Here is a 22,737-nt window from a genome sequence, read left to right as displayed (position 1 = left end):
AGGTAAAAACGAAGACGCCAACAATTTCACGCGAAAGAAACGTGCTCTTGAAGCCGTTCCTTATATGCCTAAGGTTTCGCGTAACCTCAAGAAGGTAGTGGCACGGCGTTGGAGTGCCATTTTCTGCCCACAACAAGTTCGCCAGTCTTTGTCTTTGCGTAACTGCGGCAAACGAAACGAGGCGAGGATTATGAGGGTGGCTTGTTGGGCAAGTTGGTACATAGTTCTTCGTAAGGAAATGCCAGCAGCACTAAAGAAAAGAGAAGAAGCTGAGCCAGGAAAAAGAGACAGGAACAGGTAGGATGCCTTACGTAAAATGCACCTGCGGCGTCGTGACTGTCCGGTGGAAAAAGTTGCATCAGTGAAAGTGGAGAGTGGGCGAATGACCATTTCATGCCTTGAACATAGGGACAGAACGAACGCATTTGTCGGCATCACATGAACTTTTGTGGTTGTGAGGCAAAGATTCTTGGCAAAAGCCGCAATGAAGAAGCCCGCTTTCTATAAGGATATGTGAACCTTCTGTCTCTCTATACTCGAATGAACTTATATACCTCGACGCTTAAAGTAAATCTGTTGTCATACTGTTGACGACGAATAAACAGTTCAAAGTGGAGCTTGTGCCTTGCGTAAACGTTTGTGTCGTGTTTCTGGTGATCAGGGCCTTTAAGTAACAGGCACTGCCAATTCACCGCAGAAACTTCATACTGAGGATACGGCCAGATTCGTCGTCCTTTCACGAAGACTTCACGCTCGAGACGGAGACGTTGGGCAAGGTCAGACCAGAGCTCGGACACATATACAGCGGGCAACTGGTCGGTCAGTAACGTATTGTATTTACTTCCGATGTTCTTTTGTCTATCCACGATACTGCGGAAAACCATTTATTAGGATATTTACTTGCTGCCTTTGGTATCTTTGTTCGACATCACTAGGAAACTATTGAATAATAGTTCATGTTTGAAAAGCATTAGCCAAAAATAAATTGGAAAGATCGAATCGAGAAAGCAAAGTTCGATTGCACCTACATTTCAATAATCGTTTTCGTCGAGCCAACAGCAGTGGTATGTGGAAATGTTTATGCGTGCGACTTCTGCACAGAATGCCGTGCCTCCGCAAGGAGAAGCGGAAGAAAGTAAAATAAAGAAAGAAGACTCGACGAGCAGCTCGGTAAACATGTGGTGAAATTAGGCTGTTAACACCAATCGTTTTAGACCTAATCATATGGCTAACATGGTTAACCCATGTGACGTGTTCACCGAAGTAGGATCTCAGAGTATCTGTTAATGGCACTAGGTCTACTTCTTTACCTTTAATGAAGTCTTTAATGAAGCAAGCTGAACAGGCTTATATATTTTGTGGTCGAAATAAGACTGTCTTAGTTACGTTACACGCACGCACGGACCCATGCACGGACGCACAAACAAACGCACGAACGGACGCGCGCGCGCGCGCGCGTGCACACACACACACACACACACACACACACACACACACACACACACACACACACACACACACACACACACACACGCACACGCACACGCACACGCACGCACACACGCACACACGCACACACGCACACGCACACACGCACACACGCACGCACACACACACACACACACACACACACACACACACACACACACACACACACACACCTCTTCCTCCTGTTATGCCCGCAGCGGCAAAATATCGTGATAAACACTCGGCTTGCGTTGAATATATCTGCGGACGCACAACAATACAATATTGTAAAAGCGGTGCTTCAATGAAGCGAAGGACTTGCACTCACTTATTTTCACAGCCGGCTGACACAAGTGTTCTGGCACGAGATAAAGAACAACTGCAATTTGAGTTGTTCAACCATCGGAAGCACGTATGAGACATTTCTTTAGATGTAAATGGCGTGTTTTTGTGTCACATATTGCTGATAGAGTGAACCTAAGTATCTTTAGGCCGTCAGAAGCTTGAAAGCAACATATAAGCGCTCTACGGGAGGCGCTCACTGCGAAAGCTGCCGGCGGAGTTTTCGTTGCGTATTACGACATTTGTTGGCGCTTAACAGCCTTTGACTTTCACAGTGATGCATTCCTTGTCTCGTTCGTCCTCTGAGCGTAGTTTGGCGCGCAAGCAGAGCTCATCCGCAGTGGAAGCGGCACTCATGTAATGTGAGCGCCCGCAGCGTCGAGGGGCCGCTGCTGCGGGTTTGTCAAGCGGCTGATCGCAAGACAAAGCTCGCTGAACCATGACACCGGGCTGTGCATTTGTTGGTTTGGAGCTGCTGATTTGTGATTATGTCACGTACAAGTATTTTGAACGACTTATATCTGAGTTTCAGCACATAATGAACGACGCGGCCGCTAGGCTGACTTGGTCACATTTGACGAATTATAGCTTGTTAGCAACCAAAATAATGCAACGTCTTTTTATGCAGAATGATAGATGACGTCCTTGACTTCAATCAGAGGGATTTCAAAAAAATTAAAAATGGCCCTTTTAAGAAAGCTATTTTCAAAGTTCGGCGTTTTTGGTAAATCACTTACGTTTCAGCCCAATTATGGAGTAAAAGAGAGCGCGATTAAACCACGAAAATTATTTTAAAAGAGAGCGAAAGTATCAAAGTTAATATGTACCGATTGTTATTATCCTCACTTTAACTTGTTTGCAGCAATAAATTCCTCAAACACAGGTTATTTTGTGCGATTTGCCAAGTTTGTGACTTTTTTCTTCAAAAGTGCTTCGACAAGCAAGGAAAGTAATAGACTCACAAGATTGTATTTCACTTGTTCTTTTGAGGGGAATAAATATTGTGACGAAGAAGTGCACCGTTTTTTCCCTAGGTGCGCTCAAAATTCAAAAATCGCGAAATTGGCAGAAAAGTGTATTTTTGCGGCCGAAATTTGTATTTTTTTTTTCAGGCGAACAAAATTTTTTTCGCAAGACTAACTTCGAAACCATTGTTCTGGGTGTAATGCCTAGACCTACAGCAAGTTTCATCAAAATCGGGAATGGTGACCGGGACCTCGTGTTCGATCTTATCTGGACACACCCCACACACGCACGCACGCACAGGATACTTCTCTTGATACAACCCTATGCCACACTTGAACGGTTTTTCATCTTATCTTTCTCCTTCAACAATTACAAGCCGAGTTGTAAATAGGAGGAAATTAAAATATCTGCTGCGCCTGTAATGTCATAGGTTTCCAAATATTACGGCAGCGTTGTTGCTTATTTGTCTCAGGCAAAGCAACCTTGTCGCTTCGATGAGGACCTGTCGGCGCTTTGGTAGCGCACGTCTTTCAGTTCACCGATGTCATTAAAGTTTAGAAGCGCTTGCTGAGGTGCTTGAGGATATTCATCAAACATTTTCATTTGGAAGTCTTTCGGGAGCCTGCATATATGCTGTAGTCGTAACACCAACCAACACTCTGTTTTAGAGCTGGCTTCTTTCGTAAATAAATCGGCTCGAGTAGGAATGTTGTCTTCTTCACAGAGCTCTTCCTTCCTATTGCGATGCTCGCTTGATAAGCGCGTCCCATCAGATCGTGTGAGCAGCCAAGTTGTCTGTGCTCGTGCTTCAAGATCGCCGAGAGAGCTATTACGTCAGCTTTTTTTTTTCAGCGTTTTGTTAAGGAGAAGCTGCACATTTTCTTTTGTTGCGTAACTTGACGAAATAACTGCTCTAGCGCAGCCACATAGCCAATCTTACCAGTTCGGTCAATACTGATTGCTCTCTCTTGTCTACGACGTGCTTATTTTTATTGCGATAGCAATTGTATGGACACCCTCCACGGGTTTTTGCCGTCGCCGTCATGTTCCGTATAATGTTCAAATCGATAACATCGACTCGCGCATCGTACGTTCTACCCGCGAGTAAAAGCGCACGAGCGCGAGCAACGAACGCGGCTGAGGCAGAGATAAAACGAGCCGGCCATCTCCGTCGACCGAAGCGTGCATGCAGTAACATCCCCCCGAGTGTGGGGCCTTGCGTCGATCTCCTCAAACAGAGAGGAAACGCCCCGCCCGTCTTTCGTCGGGCTAAGGAGCCTGAAGAAACGCCGGAGAAGGAAAGGGCTGCGTCGCTCGAGCAGCAACTGCGAACTTGGCTCGAAAGCAAAACAGCCATTTAGGCTATTTGGTCGCAGGGACCGAAAAAGGCAGGGACAGAAGTGTGGTCGTCTTCTCTTCTGTCCCTGTTTGTTAGTGCACCCAATTTCTTGCATTTGATCGAAAGGGGCGGTCGCTATTTCGGCAGACATACAGCGGCTCGTACATTCTTCTACGTGCTGTGCTCTCACCGCTTCGCGTTGAGACGACAGACTGCACGAACAGCGCTTCTCTCCCTGGAGCGGCCGTATTCCCTTACATCAGCGTTTTGTAGGGTTACGCGAGGTCGGATCCAAAAGAGTTAGCTTCGCATAGCAGGTTGTTACTGTCGCATTCATTGCTTCGCCCTTGCTGCGAAACTGATTATTTTTTAACAGCGGAGCTGTTTAAGCTCGGAGGAGCCAGTCGCGAACAGAAATCATCATCATCATGAACCGGCACGTGTTCTCTTTTTTCATCTTCTGGTTCGCTCCCACAACACGTGCGCCGATTTGTCCGGCGTGGGATACAATAACTCTGATGAGCGATAGAACGAGTACAGAGAAAGAAAGAGAGAAATTCTTGGCGAGGCGGGATTCGAACCCGCGTGCCCGCGATCCGAAGGAGAGCGTTGTAACCACTTGGCTATAAAGGCACGCTAGCAAAACAAGCATTTATGGGAACCATATGATTGCGTTGTTGTGGCCATAGAGGGAAAGAGAAAGGAAGAGAGAAATAAATAGAAACAGAGATAGAGAAAGAAACAGATAGAAAGAGACAGAAAGAAATAGGAAGGAAGAGAGAGAAAGAAAGCATAGCATAGCCATGCATAGTATAGCGCATAACATAGTTTAGCAAGCGGGTGGGAAAGGGAAGTGAGGGTGGGGAGTAGGGTTGTGAGAGCGAGGAGGAGGGGATGGAGGCGTGGAGAGGGTAAAGCATCGTATACTCTCTTGTATATTCGACAATTTATCCCGGCAGTGGAGCGAAGGCTACGGAGCCGGGGCATCCGCAAATTTGTGTTCCTACGCATGTAGTCCGGCAGCTTGCAGCCGATTTCAGTTACAGTTTTGGTTTTGCTTGCTCGCAACCACGGTGCTCACAGCATTCGTCGACAATCCGCCTGTTTCATTTTCCTGTACTGCCCTCTGCCGTTTTGGTAGGAGTTTGGTAGGATCCGGGACAACCGGTATTGCCAGAAGCAAAGCCTCCGAGACGCGTTTAGAGATTTTTCCGCTAGGGGAGAGTGCATGCGCGGGGGCGTGGTGAAAAAGGCGGATTCAGGCTGACGGCACCTTACCACAGCATAAACGTTGCACATGACTTGCTTGATCTGTTTTGACAGCCACTTTCTGTCACACTTAGAGCATATCTTTCTCGGAGAACGAAACTTGCTTGGTCTATTTTGACAGCCACTTCCTCTCACACTTACAGTATATTGCCACGCCCACTTCTTGTTTTATTTTTATGTATTCGGGTTTGACCAGCAAGGACGTTTATCAACGCTCGACGCTGTCCGCGCCGCAGTGTTCGAGAAGCTTCGCGATTGTAGTAGATCGTTTTGTTAAGATTGCACGCAGAACGCGAATAGTCTAGATTATTCCAGAGCTTGCGCGACCACAGTGATAAGACTGGAAAGTTCGATGCGTGATGTATAAAAGACGGCGCGTCCGAGCCATGAACAGTTTTTCGACGGCCGATGCTCTGTTCGCCGCTATCAGTGTACAGTGTGTATTGCTGTAGTTTCACTTTCGTTTCCCGGCCGCAAGCTCGGCCAAATAAAAGAGTTTCATCTTCAACACGCCGGCTGCTTCCTTCGTCGACGTCACGACCCCGTGACATCTGGTGGAGGCGCTGCTTCGTCCATGTTCCGGACGCCCCCGCAAGACCGTGATCCAAGTCCACGTCGTCCACAAGAAGACCCGAAAGACATCCCGGATCGTCGAGCTAGCCGCAGGCAGCTAGGACTACAACCGGAGTTCGGATCCCTACCTGACATTACAAGAGCCAAGACGACAAAGCAAGCGGCTACGATGACAGCCACTGTGCCGCCTGCACCGATCCTTCTCCGGCAGCCCAAGGAGCCGCCAACCTTCCGCGGATTGTCATTCGAAGACCCGGAAAGCTGGCTCGAAGCCTACGACCGAGTCGACGTTTTCAATGCCTCGACCAGCGAAGACCAGCTACGGCATGTCTATTTCGCTTTGGAAGACGCCGCTCGGACCTGGTTCGAGAACCAAGAGCGACGCCTGAGAACGTGGGACATTTTTCGCGCCAGGTTCGTCGCCACGTTCACGAGCGTCGTCCGCAAAGAGAGGGCTGAGGCTCTGCTCGAGACCCGCGTGCAGATGCCGAACGAAAACGTTGCGCTCTTCGCGGAAGAAATGACCCGGCTGTTCCGCCACGCTGACCCCAATATGCCTGAAGAGAAGAAGGTTCGTCTCCTCATGCGAGGAGTAAAGGAACAGCTCTTCGATGGACTTATGAGGAATCCACCGAATACCTTGCAGGAATTTCTCTCGGAGGCAACAACAACAGAGAAGACACTGGAAATGCGAACCCGCCAGTACAACCGCCGCTTGACCCAAGACAGCGCAGCGGTTCAAGCCGTCGGCTCCGACGATCTGCGCGAGATCATAAGGGCCGTAGTGCGCGAAGAACTTCGAATGTTCCCGTCGTGCCAGCCTCAAGTTGCCTCGATCGCGGACATCGTCCGAAAGGAAATCCAGCAGTCGCCGCCCCCCCCCCCCCCCCCCCCCGCCCGAGTCATCGCAGCCGCAGCTGCAAGCAATGAGCATGCTGCTGCAGCCCGACGCCACCCCCCCCCCACCTCCTCGCCGACATCAAGACGCCGCGCCGCCCCAGCAGTTCCTCCGCCAGGCACCACCGCCGCCACTACCGACGTCATACCGCCCGCCATCCGGCCAGCGATACACGCCGAGGAAGGCCGGCGTTTGGCGCGCCCCTGACAACCGCCCACTATGCTACCATTGCGGAGAAGCTGGCCACACTTGCCGCCGCTTCCAGTACCGACAGATGGGACTGCGTGGTTTCGCCATTGACGCGCCGCGTCCACAGCGGGGTGAACGAACACGGGACATCGCCGACTACCTCGCAGGAGCGCAGTGGACACCCCGAGCATCTTCCCGATCGCCGTCGCCAGGCCGCCACGTCTCTCCCCAACGCCGACCATACACCGGCCCAAGCCGGGGCCAGTCACCTAGCCCGTATCCGGAAAACTAAGGGCAGCAACCGATGGAGGTGCGGTTGCTGAACGACGAACTACCGAAAGATCCTCCGCCGACGACGACGACGCCACGACGAAACCTTAAGAACACGACGCAAACTGGACGGAGCGCTGACGACCAAACCGCGCGGCCGGAAGAAGACCTGACGACGCAACGGGGAAGCAGTGGAACAAACCGACGTAACCGTGACCCGATCGACGCCGAACGCGAGACGACGAACTAGCGACCTCGACGTTCTTATCGATGGCCACAGCGTCACAGCTCTCGTCGACACCGGAGCCGACTATTCTGTCATCAGTGGACCATTCGCCACGAAGTTAGGACAGCTTGGGAAGGCCCCGAAATCCGGACAGCTGGAGGTCGTCTAGTAACGCCGGAGGGAGTCTGCACAGCAAGGCTCACCATAAACAACCGGATTTATCTCGCGAACTTCGTAGTCCTGCAGCGTTGCTCGAGAGATGTCATCCTTGGCATGAACTTCTTAAGCCTTCATGGTGCAGTCATCGACCTGAGATCCAAGTCGATAACACTATCCACAGAAAAAGCACTACTGCCGCACACTCCGCCTGGAAAGCACGCCTTGAATGTGCTGGAAGACCAGGTCACGATTCCCCCTAGCTCCAGCGTCATCATTTCCGTAGGCACTCAGAAATCAGCGGATCTGGAAGGCGTCGTCGAAGGCGACCAGCACCAGTTGATTAACCGCTAGATTTGCGTCGCCAGAGGAGTAGCCGAGCTGCAGGGAGGGAAAGCAACAGTGATGCTCGCGAATTTCAGCAACGAGTACAAGCACGTGAGCAAAGGCACTACGGTCGCCTACATCGAAGAAATTGTGGAAGCCACCAGTGCTTTTGCCATCACCGATTCTTCCGAGCCTACTCCAAAAAACCAAGCTAGTTTTCGACGTCAATCCTGGCCTTGCGAAGCATAGGCAAGAACAGCTCAAAACCCTCCTCTTGCAATACAAGGACTGCTTTTCGTCGTCATCAAGAATTCGGCAAACCCCAGTAGCAAAACATCGCATCATTACAGAAGAAAGTGCCAGACCACTCCGTCAGAGTCCGTACAGAGTTTCGACGCGAGAGCGCGAGGCCGTAAAGAAATAAGTCGACGAAATGCTGCGCGACGACATCATGCAGCCGTCAAAGAGTCCGTGGGCGTCACCCGTGGTGTTAGTGAAAAAGAAGGATGGAACCCTACGTTTCTGCGTCGATTATCGTCGCCTGAACAAAATCACAAAGAAGGACGCGTATCCTCTCCCACGTATAGACGACGCCCTGGATCGACTCCACAGCGCGAAGTACTTTTCGTCGATGGACCTCAAGACCGGCTACCGGCAAATCGAAGTCGACGAGAGAGACCGAAAGAAGACTTCCTTTATAGCACCAGATGGCCTCTTCGAGTTCAAGGTCATGCCCTTCGGTCTTTGCTCGGCGCCAGCGACTTTCCAACGCGTATAACACGAAAGTGAAGCGTGTCGTCACAGAAGTAGTTTATTATTTATAGTGCATTGGTATATGAGAGCTTGTACAATGTCTACTGTTGTTTGGCAGATATATCACCGCTTGATGGGGACGCATCGCACTCATGTTGACGCCTTGTGGCACATCTCCGTACCGACGACTAACGCCCATGATAATGATTTAACCCTTGCGGTAGCTGAAGTTCTTGCATATACGTGGACACCGCATATGGTGAATCCCGCGCAAAGATGGCATCACCAAGCACATACTAAACACTGATACTCGATAGGCACTCCTTCAAAGCGTCGTGAAATGCGAAGAGAAACGATACGCGCGTCGTGTCTTCCCTCTAGCCTGGCCGTTACTTCTTACAGGCCGAGCGGGGAACACGGTGCGACAGCCAGGCGAGCGTCGGAGAGCTACTTTTCGATATGGATGGATGCTATGTGCGATGCTTGGGCTAAAGCCACCATCTCACGGTGTGTTAAAGCGTTGAAGAAATTAAACTTAGATTGGAAACGCGCCGAATGGGACGGTCGTAGCAACGGCGCGTTTTTGTTTTGTTTTGTTTTTTTCGAGCCTGGTGACACAGATGTCACTGCCCCGTTATACAGGGGACGCTCATAGCATCCCTCCATTCATCCAAGAGCACTGTGAGAGGAAAGTGTGAAAGATAAAAGGCGCGTTCATGTAACCTCCGCAATGTGTTTGGCGGTAGCTCAGTGGGCTAAACGCCCGCCAGCCATCGTCGCGGACCGAGAGGTCATGGGTTCGTCTCCCGTCAACGGAACTTTTTCTTATAGTTCTTTTTCTTTGCCATCTGATGGCGTTCGTTTTGCTCGCGTACTTCCGTGACGGAAATACGTCATGAAAGTCTTGGTGGATTCCGGCATAAAACATTTTCGTGTTATATACTACTGAAACGGCGCCACAAGGGAAGACGAACGTGTTAATAAAAATAGGTACTTTTTCATGGCGCGCGCGCAGGCAAGCGTTTCGGTTCTGTAGCTTCCACAGTACTGTCAAGAAATGTCGCCGGGTATAGTATATTATAACGAGAGGTGGGAAAGGGATGTGAGGTTGAGGAGGAGAGAAAGGAGGAAGGGAAGACCACCAGCTCCGTGGTTTCTTCAGTCTTCGCACCACTAGTGCGCAGCTGCACCAGTTTTTTTTTCTCAATTTAATTTCATTTGCGACATGAAGTTTTCAAAAATAGTCTTGCGATAGGAATGTTCGGCGAATGCAGAGCACCCGTTGGTCCATCAATGATCGCAGGCGACCCTTCGAGCCGCGTGTTTGGCGCCCTCCACAGCGGAGTGTTCGACACTCCATACGCTCTCGCCAAGGGACCTTCTACATGGAGCGATCGCGCAAGCTGTTTGACCGCCGCACGGAGCCGCCCTTCCACTCGCTCATGTACTCGCGGGACGACGTGACTATTCCTGCCGTGTGCGGCCTCGTGGAAGACGTTCGGACATGGATGGACATGCAGGCTCCCGAGCGCACAGTGAGCACTACGCTCCTCTGTAATTCCTTACACCAATCAAGATGCGCTTGGCGGTTTGATGCCATCACGGACAAGCTGCTAAACGAAAACATGGCGCCGGTGCTGCATTCAATTGTATTGTCGCGGAACAGTGTTCGTACCCGTTAAATAATAATATTATAATAATTTTATAATAATATTTTACTGACCACGTGATTCCATACTTCGGTTAGCGGTGTAGCGGAGCGTCGTTGTAGCCCTGCACACCTTAATTGCACCATGTACTACATGCGCTTCCCTGCTCCTGCTGCTTACAAGCAAGCAGTTTCTCTATCAAAACTCTTGCAAGCATGTGCAGAAGAAGGACCTATAGGTAGCATGGCCCGGCAAATTTGCAGTGTTTGGCCGAGAGCACTTCGGCGCCCTGCTGCCGAAGTGGTCCCGCAGCGGGGTGCCATCTCTCGGAGGCCGCGCAAAAACCTCGCCACGAAACTCGCAAACCACTGTCGCTGAAAAGAGCACAGGCTACCCTCTCTCAACGCCAGAAGAAGAAGACATGTGCATGTTGCTTTATAACTGCCTTTGGAACATCGTCATTGGAAATGACAAATAAAACTTCAGCGTTCTGGAAGTTACAACTTCGAGGATATGATGAACAAACAAAATTAAAGAGACAGGGTGTGAAAACACGGACACAAGATAGAAGTCAATACACCACAAGCCTTTTTTTTTTTCATGAGAGAAGTCAAGCCACAATTCAAGACACCACAAAAAAAGATTGTGGCGTCTTGGCTTCTCCCTTGTGTCCGTGTTTGCACGCCCTGTCTCTTTAAAAGAACATGAATACCAACTAGCTCAGCTCTCTGTTATTTTATGAACAAACAAAAGTCACAGGGTTCCTCATGCATTTACCTAAGACGACTAGAAGGCGAAAACCATCTTCTTTCTCAGTCGATGTATTGATCTTGCCCCGCTATCTTCCGAAAGCTTTCTGCAGCTAATGTGGTTTTGCACGCCCTCCAGGATCGGAGGCACCTCACCTGGTTTTGCAGACGTCATGATGACGTCATATTGACGTCATAAATTTTGGCGATCTGTGATGTCGTCGTGATGTCATAAATGACGTCATCGCGTGATGGTGATTTTTTGCATCACTCGTCCCCGGTGCCGCTGGACGCCGATGCCGCCGACGCGGGGCGCCGACGGTTAATTTTCGCGTTTGATGAGGCATCTAGGCTTACGCCTTAATAAGAAGAACTCGGAAGCAACATTTTTTGTAACTTGTGCGGGCACTACCTAGCGTATGTAACGCGGTTTTGTACGAAGGGTTGGGCCCCAGTGACCTCATTTTTTAATGTTTTGACTGGATGTTCGGGCGTTCTCGTTAGAGAGGCCGGATAACGACCCTGGCTTCAGGCTCCAGGTCACCTGAAGGTCGCCGACAACGGGAGCTAAAAGCATTTCATGCTTCTGTACGACTCGCCTTCGGTGTCAGCAAAATGCGTTGGAAGTGAGCGCTTTGGGGGTCTGCTTGCCACTCGCCATGTCCCGTCTTCTTCGCTGTTTCGTTCGAGGAAGTTGCACTTGAATATGTCTATCGGTGTCGTACGGCCGCGACTTCGAAGCATCCCGCTAATGTGGTACACATGGAGTCTTGAATGACACGAGCCGGCGTTTGTGCGTTCAGGCAGCCGAACAACGTTCCGACAGAGCAACGATGCGGCGCCTCCTCTCTTCCACGGGCGAGCAGCCGAACACGACGAGGGCGCGAGGAGGACGGGACCGGCGCGTGTGCAACCTGGAGGTGAACGTGGACCATCTGCTGCACGCGCGCTTCCTGGACGATGCCCGCGGAGAGGGCGGCCGCGCCCGCGAACGCATCACGGCGCTGGTGGCGCAGCACGTGGCGCGGGCCTCGGACGTGTTCCGCGCTGCTGACTTCGCCGGCGTCGAAGACATCAGCTTCATTGTGCAAAGGATTAGGGTACCTTGCATGCGTGTAGACCATACGTGGAACAAAAAAGGTTGAAGACAGTGTTGTTATAACAGCGCTACCAAGCACTATAGCCATCGTTTAGTCGACATTAGCCAGCACTAGCCGACAATAACCAATATTAGCCCGTGTTAATAAATGCCGGTAGTATGCGAGAAAATACAGTATTTAAGGTCACGAGACTTCGTGAGACGCTCTGTTAGACGGCACTGCCTACGGCGCATATTTTTCATTCGATAACGGGCATTGCCGCAGCATAAGGTTGAAGAGGCCACGGAAGTTTAAAGAAAATTATACAGATCTAACCGAAATGTTGGAACCTGCGAAGCATTCGTGATCACATTCCACGCAACATTTTGCACAATCGGTGATTTTTGTGCCTAGCTGTCAGGCAAGACAAGGAGATGTGATGCACCAGAGCAGATACTGCACTGTCCCTGGGATGACAGTGTCATTATAGGGTCTGCTCCCCGACTGTAGAGTGACCTGTTCCTAATGTAGTAGTACAATAGTGAACTACACTTTACTGGTCATAGACCGATCAAACAGACACGCACACCACACAGTCTAGTAGACCTGACCTTTCTTTAAAAAATTGTGCTCTCGATCCACTGAGATAGCGAGTGGAGGTGTTCCGGGGAGTACATTCGGCAACCAGCACGAGTTGTCCATACATGCCAGCCGGTTAGTAACATGAGAAGACATTTGGTGCGCAGATCAACGATTCGCACAGCTGCGCCACCGGTAAAACTGCGCATGGCAACCCGTTCTGCGCTCCAGCGGCCGACATCGGCTACCTGCTGCACCTGACGTCGCTCTCGAACCACGATGAGTTCTGCCTCTCGTACACGTGGACCTACCGAGACTTCTACGGCGGCGTGTTGGGCCTTGCCTGGGTCGCCAATGCAGAACGTGAGTTATTTTTCCTAATTAGCCGAGGCAGTGGTACACAAACAGAGCATTGTTGGTCAAAGTGAACAAATATTCAGCAAAGCTTCAACTTGGGCTAGTTGGTACGGCATTCTAATGTTGCGCTGAGCACGAAGGACTAAAAAAAAAGGGGGACAGGACAACTTGTCCTGTCCCCTTTTTTCGTTAGTCCTTCGTGCATTTTGCTGAGCTCAACAACATTAGAAGGAAAGAGTGAACAGATAAGCAAACACCGTATATAGTTCTAATAATCGTTATATATTGTTCGAATTTTTGCTTTTCGTTTCTCTAAGCTTGACTAAACTAATCTGGGACGATGATATAACAAAGAAAAAGAAACATTGCAGAGATGTTGCCAAGTTTGTCGGGCGCGTCAATTATAGAAGACGAGAGCTGTAAAACCAGCGGCTTTCTGATGTAAGGGTACAACGGAAGTTCCAAAGTTGTTTTTCCGATGGCTCGCCAAACGTGAACGAAAGAGCAATTAATATGTTACAGTTAGAATTTGACAGCAGCGCGGTTAGTAAAATGTTGGTCGACACGTCTGCTTTCGACGTGCGCAATTATTCTTATATTTTTGGGGGAAAGGGCAACGTCATACGCAAGTTTAAAATCGTAATATCACTTCGGTGCATCAACGTTGCGGTCAGTGGAAAAGTAAGTAGTCTGTCCCTAGTTTCGTCACCAGAACGTTTCAGCTAGAGCTTGGCTGGTTTTAGCCACGTCTTGCTATTGAATCAGTCCGAGCGAGCACACTGCAGCACGAGCGCGCAGGACAACACTCTAACCACGTGCATTCCGGCGTTGTTGTTGTAAGCGGAAAATAATGCTCTCATGGAGTTTGATGCGCGATGAGTTTGTGAATGCAGCAGCGAAATCGCAACGCTGGCAGGCGTCTATAAAGGAAGCACACGCTGTGAGTCTTTGTTCGCACGGGAAACAATGTTTCCAAGTATAGAACAGAATTTGTGTACCACTTTTTAAGAGCGGGGCTCTTTAAGCTTTTCGCTGCGCCGGGTAGTGCGAACAGGGATTATCATCATCATGAACCGGTACGCGCTCGCTTTGATCTTTTCAACTTCTGCTTGGCTTCCACAACATGTGCGCCGATCTGTCCGGCGTGGAATACAATAAATATCTGAACTTCCATTGATGGTGCAAATCTTAAGACAGGAACGTAGAAGACACGTAAGACACGGACAAGCGCACACTCGCAACTAAATTTTATTCTTCCGAAAGCTTAGCTTAGGAACCCTCCGCAGGGTTTTTCTTCTCGATAGACGTGGAAGAGCTGTTTTACTCGGTACCCCATGCAGAGCTGTTTAAGGCCGTTCGGTCATGCATTGACAAGAATGGGGAGGTACCTTTTATGAACAATGCTGCAGTTCCAGTAGAAAGTTTTTTAGCATTGTTGGAATATTACCTTGACGCAACGTTCATCTCGTTCCATGATCAGCATCTGTATAGGAGCATGTGTCGCGCCTGGGCTGTGCAACATTTTCCCTTCTAACATAGATCAACACCTGGAATCCGCTTTGCTAAATGACAAGGTTTTGAAGGTGTTTCGTTTTGTTGATGACTTTTCAATTGTTATGACAAAACAACCAAGTTGCGCTTATTCTGAGTGTGTGACTGAAGTCCTAGACACTTTTAAGGCTCTATAGGACAAGGGCTCAGGTTTACTCATGAGCTCCCCGCTAGTGACGAACTTCAATTTTTAGATATTCTTTTCACGATTAACGAAGACCATGTCTGTTGGATGTATCACCCTCGTGTTCAGAAAGAATTTTTGCCATTGCATTCTGCCCGTTCGAAGAATGTGAAAAGAGCAATGGCAACTGCTAGTTTTCGCGGGTTACCCTTCATTTCTTTTAGGATCTGTTTGCGAGGCTTTATTAAAGAAAGTTCGGCGTGATGTCAGTGGTGCTTCTCCAGTGAACGATAAAAGTAGGCGTCCCGTCGTCATTCCCTACATTCACAAGGTATCTCATTCTTTGAAAAATGTGGCCTCTAGGTACAATGTACCGGTAGTGTTTTCGGCTCCGAGAAAACTCTCTCGTATTTGTGCTCGTGTGTCGTCTGCCAAGAGTCCTGGGTCTGGGAAAGAACACACGAAGAAGACGCGCTTTGTGGAATCTTCAAGCGGTGTTATTTATAATAAGATTCCTTTAAGTTGCGGCCGGATGTACATCGGCCAGACGGGCAGATGTATTAATGACCGACTAGCAGAGCATACCCTGTCTATAAGGAATGGGACCGCATCTCATTTGCCACATCACTGTAAGGCTTGCACGTGTAAACCACTGCTGGGCAGCGTGTGCATTTTGCGGAAAAGCAAGGACAAGGTGGCAAGGGAATTGGCTGAGGCTATGTACATGCTGCGCCGTGCTCCCGACCGGGCTGCAGAAATTAGGCGCCTTTTCCTCTTCAAACCACTACCACCACCACCACCGATCTGTGTGTCAGCGTTCCTTCTGTAACTCTTTATCAAAATGAGTATAGTTTTTTGGTGGATAGGTTTTGATCAAGCGGTGGTTTGAGAGATTGATTTTGCTTTTGTGGTGTTGCGCGCATGCTTGAGGGTTCTTAAGCTAAGCTTTCAGAAGAATAAAATTTAGTTGCGAGTGTGCGCTTGTCCGTGTCTTGCGTGTCTTCTACGTTCCTGTCTTAACATTTGCGCCATCAATTGAAGTTCAGCTATGCATCAACTAGCCCTACAGCAAATGTTATTAAATACAATAAATATGCTGGGCGAGTCGCTTAAAGGAGTACTGACACGATTTTGAAGTGCAGCAAAACGGACGTTTTTGGTTTCCTTGGCATGTAGTGTTAACGCTCTCCCCACACCGCATCCGGGAAACACGTATAAATATTTAAGTTTGATCTTAAAGTTTTCATCTCCCAGCATCTGCAAGGCAGCTTCACCGCATGGAGAGCCCTATGACGTTTCAAGTCAGCTCACTTGGTTTGCGAAATCTGGGTTCTGCATGCAGCCTAAATCACAGAAATCGCTGTCGGAGGCACTGGACGACAGTTCACTCATCATGAACCACGTTCGACTGACAGCAAAGGACAGCAGGTGCATATTTCGTGGGTTGCAGTCTGCCCGTGACGTCACGGGCCGACTTGACACGTCACTATGAAGCCGCCCTCTCGAAACCGAAACCGAAACTGCTGGTTGAAAGAAGCGGTATTAAAAATATATGCAATGCATCCCCAGGCACCACGACACTCTTTTTAGGGTTCTCGACACCCGTGCTTTCATTTAGAGCAACAACCCGAAAAATTTTAAAATTCATGTCAGTACTCCTTTAAGTGACTAAAAATTACATAGCATCACTTAAAGGAGTACTGACATGAATTTAAAAATTTTTCGGTTTGTTGCTCTAAATGAAAGCACGGGTGTCGAGAACCCTAAAAAGAATGTTGTGGTGCCTGGGGATGCATTGCATATATTTTTAATACCGCTTCTTTCAACCATCAGTTTCGGTTTCGGTTTCGAGAGGGCGGCTTCATAGTGACGTGTCAAGTCTGCCCGTGACGTCACGGGCAGACTGCAACCCACGAAATATGCACCTGCTGTCCTTTGCTGTCAGTCGAACGTGCTCCATGATGAGTGAACTGTCGTCCTGTGCCTCCGACAGCGATTTCTGTGATTTAGGCTGCATGCAGAACCCAGACTTCGCAAACCAAGTGAGCTGACTTGAAACGTCATAGGGCTCTCCATGCGGTGAAGCTGCCTTGCAGATGCTGGGAAATGAAAACTTTAAAATCAAACTTAAATATTTATACGTGTTTCCCGGATGCGGTGTGGGGAGAGCGTTAACACTACATGCCAAGGAAACCAAAAACGTCCGTTTTGCTGCACTTCAAAATCGTGTCAGTACTTCTTTAAGAACTAGTCAGAGGATTGAAACTGCGTAACATCACGTAACAACTAGCCACGCGACTAAAAATCACGTAACATCACGTATTATCTAATTACGTGGCTAAAATCACGTAAGATCACGTAATAACTAGTCACGTGAATAAAACTCACGTTACATCTACCCACATGACTAAAGTCACGTAACGCCACGTAACAACGCTCACAGGACTAAAATCACGTAACATCACCTAACAAGTTACGAGACTAGAGTCATGTAACATCACGTAACTACTCGCGTGACTAAAAATCACGTAACATCACGCAACGTCTGGTCGCGTGACTAGAATTGCGTAACATTTAGTCACGTGACTAAAATCACGCAACAACGCGTAACAGCTGGTCACGCGACATGTTCCCGCCAAAAACCACGTAACAGCTAGTCACTTGACTAAAATCATAACATCACATAACAGGTAGTCACGTGACATATCTAGCCAACTCTAGCCATACGTAGTATTACTAGGAAAACTTAGCATCTCTAGCAAAAGCTTGGCATTACCAGCAAAACTTAGCTAGGTCGAACACTAACTCCGCTGATGGTTCTAGCCTTGCGCCACTGGTGCAAGCTGCGCACATTTTCTTTTTTCGTCTGCGCCCTGAAGCCGCTCTGCTTTCTCAATAACGCAGGTAACTACGGTGGCGTTTGCGAAAAGGCGCGACCGTCGGCAGTATCGGTGGCCGGCAGCACCGAGGTGCTTAGGCTCAGCACCAACGTCGGCGTGCTCACTTTCGTCAACTACAACTCGTTCGTGGCGACCGTCGTCTCCGAGATGGTCTTCTGCCACGAGCTCGGCCACAGTTTTGGCGCCGACGTACGCGATGCGATACTCCGTATATATGGTGATCTGTTACGGTTTGTGAAAGTGCAGCCAGTTGGCTGATCCGTAAAGCATCGAGGTGGCTGCTTGAACTGCTTGGTATTACATATTTGTCAAGGAAAACATTTTCAACGCTTAGAACGCACACACCCAACCCTATAGCTTTCTGTCCTATACTGTTCTCTTCTTCAAACACAGTCAGAGTTGTCTTAGGCACAAGACGATATTGGTTCAAGTGCGGACTACAGTGCTGGAAACGTGTAACGTCATTGCGCTCGCAGATGCCGTCTTTTCAGCTATTCGCATTTATAAGCGCATTTTCCCCAAGCCAATACGGAATGTCGTTTACAGTTACCATACGCGAGTTCGAGACAAGGTACCAAAATAATCGCGTGGTTTTCATCGTTCAACTCTACTGCTGTCACGCCCAAGCAGATATGCTTGTATGCAGCAAGGTATATGTAAACTGGTAGCGTAACTTCCGTAGAAGCTCACGTGTCAAGCCGGTGGCTAATTGTTGCAACAGTCGCCATCTATGTGAGGAGGGGACAAACAGAATTAAAAAAAGAAAAAGATGACGTCACAACCGGAAGCGGAAATGACGTCACGTTTTAACGCGATGGGCGCGAAATTATGAAATTTTTTGACAGGGCGCCGCTTCTTACTTTTTTTTTTATAGCTGCACGTTCTTTTTCTTATCACTATGGCGGCTCCATAATGGAAGCCTGCAAGATAACGGGAAGACGAAAAAGACAGATTTGATAAATAAGGTGTATTTTAATGGCCAAATATTGCAGTTGAACAGGGTATTACCCCAAAATATATAACACAGAAATCAGAAGTAGCATAACAATTCAACGTGCACACAAACCTTGCACACGTGTTGCTCTTGCATCTGTAGGCAGCGCAGCGTTTCTTCGCGTAGCGTGGCGGACTCATCGTCCCGAAGGGCGACAGCACGCTGGCCGTGCGCTGGCAAAACACAGTCACTGAAACGGTTCCCGATGGCTGCGATGGGCTATATTACCTTTTGCCAAGTACCACAACTAGAAAACAACGCTTATGCGAGGAAATCACCTACGGACGACAGGCACAAACCTACTGCGCAAAAACGAGCGACGCCATTTGCATCTGAAAATGCGCAAAACCGTTGGCTCATGTTACCAGAATGCCTGCATGTGCCCGCTGTTTCTGAAAATCAACGAAAAAAATTGGCCACTCAACCACATACCCAAGACTGAAGTTTGATTAAAGTAATCTACTAATTTAATTCGTGACAAATAAAATTAAAACTAATGAAAATAAACGTTTAATTAATTTTTTGTTTTCATTATTTGTCCCCCCCTCACCTAGTAGCGCTTTAATCGTCACGCGGGTGTTGATGTTTGTCGCAATAGGTTTCCGACCACTTTTCGTTCCGACTTTCGCGACCTATTTAGATTGACCTTGGTATGCAGCATGACGCGCCCCCGGGACGTTCCTGCTACGGCACCTGTGCCCCTTGTGGCGAGGAAGGAAACTACATCATGTTCCCTTCGCCCTCTCAGGGCAAAAAGCCAAACAACTACAAGTTCTCGCAGTGCAGCCGGAACAGCATCGGCCGCGTCCTAGCGCCTATGGTCGCTGGCGAGAGCGCACGTGAGAACTGTCTGCAAGGTGAGCGGTCCTTGCAACACACTCCGTCACGCATTATCGACACGCGCGTTGGGTATCAACAGAGAGCCCTGTCAGTCGGTTTACTTCAGCATCAATGGCACTTTGTGAAAGCAGACGAAAAGGCATCCATCAGGGGCGTAGCCAGAATTTTTTTTTCGGGGGGGGGGGGGGGGGTTCACTTGTACTTAATGTATGTTCGTGCAAATTTGGGGGGGGGGGGGAGTTGAACCAGCCCCCCCCCCCCCGGCTACGCCCCTGGCATCCCTCCTACTTCAAGGAACAGCGCAAAAAAAAAGAACAGAAGATACCGCACGCAGCGCTGACTCTCAACAAGTTCATTGTGAAAAAAAAAACGCACCGTATACATATATATATATATATATATATATATATATATATATATATATATATATATATATATATATATATATATATATATATAAATATATATATATATATATATATATATATATATATATATATATATATATATATATACCATGTTTACTGAATATGACAAAGTACCGAATCACGCAAGATGCCACAGGTATTACATCCATACTGACAGCCAACAGCAGTACTACATACAGATTAGGAACAAGTTCTGCACAAGAATGCTAGCTCCTTGAACGATAACGCTTTTCACGGGGCGCTGGTGTCGCCCAACTGCGCAATCTTCTCATCTTCACTTATCTCGCGTGGTGGCTGTTAATACAAATGCAAAGTACTTTCTATCTGTGGCATCCAGCGTGATTCGGTATTTCGCTACTGCTTACCTTGAGTGTACATGACATATATATGCGGTGGAGTCAGGCCCGTAACTAGGGGGGGGGGGGGGGTTGAGGGGGTTCTGACCCCCCCCCGAAATTTTTTTGATGCTTTAACTTTTCGGGTGATACTAAAATATTTACACGCCTTCACAGCGACCCCCAGCTGCCAAAGTTACACTGCAACTTTCCTGGCATTGCTTCCCTCTTCTTCCTTTCTTCAAACCTACCAGAACACCTCAGCGCTCCCTCCCCCGCACGCGCACCTGCCCTATTTGTACAGCTTTGCACTTCGCCCTCGCGTTCCTTCGAGTCTTTTCTTTTTCGTCTTTCACCCCGTAGCAGCTCCTTTATTGATTCCAGATGCTTTCCTTGTGCATTGCCGCTGGAGAAGTTATCCGTCTGTGCGGACCGCACGTGTCGGCTTTGGGTTTCTACGAAAAGCGCGTCTCCTTCTGTGAAAGTAAACAGTTCGACAGCAACGGCAACACCAACACGACGTGCGCAAATTTGCCAGGGAACGAAACCCCTAAGCGGAAAAACTCAGCGGCGCATTCCGAGGACGCAGGCTGCAGGGTAAACTTTTCTCAAACTGTAGTCTTCGCCACCGAAACGAATCATCGAAGATGACATCTACTGAAAGACTGGCATATCCGAGCAACTTCGAACAACCTTAACCACACGCAAGGAAATCTACCTCTTCTGTACACACAAGGTATATGCGCCTCCCTACAAAGCACACAAAGCGAGGATACAGCCGGCACACAATCCGGCACCAGCGGTCAACTTTCACAGGAGAGAAAAAACGCCGCCAAGCTGGGCAGCGCGCGGGAGTACAGAGGCTGACGTCACAGCCTACAAAGTGCATTTTTGGGGGGTCACGGCTATTTAATTAGCGCAGCCCAGAGAGAATTATGCAGGCGCCCAGGGAGCCGTCTGTGAAAAGGTGACTTTTTCACAGGAACGGAGCAACACCTGCTTTCTGGACTGTACCACGGGAGTGCAAATGTCTCGGCAGTGCATTCTTGGGGGGTTCACGTATATTAAGGGGAGTATGGAGTGCCCATGGAGTCTTCTGTGAAAAGGTCTTTAAGTAGCGTTAATCCAGTTTGCTGCAGCGGGAGTACAATAATGGTCCTGCATGCACACCAGCTGTAGCGGCGTTCAGAAAACACATGCGCCACGCGGGAGCCGGCGCGTTCATCACACTTCTACATTCTAGCCACTGTAAAGTGGATAAGAGAGGAAGAAAACATCGCCCGCCGTTCACGCCAGGCAGTCGAAGCAGTCGCAAACGTCTTTTTGGAGCCACTGGCCACTTCTGTGTGCGTGCACAGGATTGCGGCAGCAAAATGAAAAGACACTCTGCAACAACGAAGCAAAGGAGTCTTGCGTCTTACTTCAAGAAAGTTCGAACCGATGAAGCGGACGGAGAAGAACCGCCTCCTTCGAAGGATAAAACTTCGCCCTCCTCAGCACTGGTGGAAAGCCAAGCGCGTCGGAACTTCTGTAGCGACTCAGGAGAATGCACCGGTTTATGTGAATCACCTGAGAACGAACACAAGCAGGACACCCATGCGCCGCCGGAAAATGATGGTGGCCGCAGTGCAACTCCAAGTGACCTTTGTTCTACAGTCAACGCTGGGCAAAGTGACGCCTTTACCACTGGGCAATGCCCAAGGAAGGTGAGTGGCATGGCACCTACACATTCTGGTTCGCCTCCCCTCTGTGCGACGAGTGCGAATATTTTGGACTTGGGACTGTTTGTCTCGAAAAGCAATAATGTAAATGATCCAGAGACGACGGAGAAGCTGCTGCTCAATCCGTGGACCCCTCCGGCTAACTATGATTATCCAGCCACAGGGAAAAGGAATCTGAAGTTCCAACCTCACTGGGTAGATCGTTACCCATGGCTTGTTTATTCAGAGAAGCTTCAAGGAGCATTATGCAAATATTGCGTAGTCTTCGCAAGCGAGTGTGCAGGAAAAGGGGAGCACCAGCGCTTGGGCTGTTTTGTAACTAAGGAGTTCACCAATTACAAGAAAGCCATGGACGCCTTTAAGAGCCACGCATCCAGCAGTTATCACGCCATGTCAACAACGCTATCGGATAACTTTTTAGCAGTCCGGTCCCGCTCACAGCATGACATCTTAACACAACTTGACCACGGTCTTAAAAAGCAGGCGGAAGAAAACCGCAAGAACTTGCTGCCAATAATAGAAACAATCCTTTTCTGTGGCAGGCAAGAAGTACCGCTTCGCGGCACAGACGACTCTGGTCCGATAAATATGTCTGAAGTGCTGCCATTGAAAAATGATGGAAATTTCCGCGCACTGCTTAGGATGAGAGCAAAATG

The 22,737-nt window shown here is 48.9% G+C and overlaps 1 protein-coding gene across 1 annotated transcript in view; it reads left to right on the top strand.

Moving 5' to 3' along the window:
* The window catches only part of LOC119393090 (disintegrin and metalloproteinase domain-containing protein 10-like), a 66,913-nt gene that overhangs the window by 5,885 nt on the left and 38,291 nt on the right, over nt 1–22,737 (top strand). Inside the window, exons 3-8 of the mRNA XM_049415853.1 lie at nt 698–819; nt 10,150–10,310; nt 11,977–12,273; nt 12,999–13,194; nt 17,768–17,952; nt 19,416–19,614. Of these exons, the coding sequence (XP_049271810.1) occupies nt 698–819; nt 10,150–10,310; nt 11,977–12,273; nt 12,999–13,194; nt 17,768–17,952; nt 19,416–19,614 (1,160 nt within the window). The remainder of the gene's footprint in view (nt 1–697; nt 820–10,149; nt 10,311–11,976; nt 12,274–12,998; nt 13,195–17,767; nt 17,953–19,415; nt 19,615–22,737) is intronic.

This window comes from Rhipicephalus sanguineus, chromosome 5 (assembly GCF_013339695.2).
Source record: "Rhipicephalus sanguineus isolate Rsan-2018 chromosome 5, BIME_Rsan_1.4, whole genome shotgun sequence".
In the NCBI taxonomy this organism is placed as follows: domain Eukaryota; kingdom Metazoa; phylum Arthropoda; class Arachnida; order Ixodida; family Ixodidae; genus Rhipicephalus; species Rhipicephalus sanguineus.
Note: the sequence above shows the minus strand (reverse complement) of the source record. Positions and strands in the feature narration are given on the sequence as shown.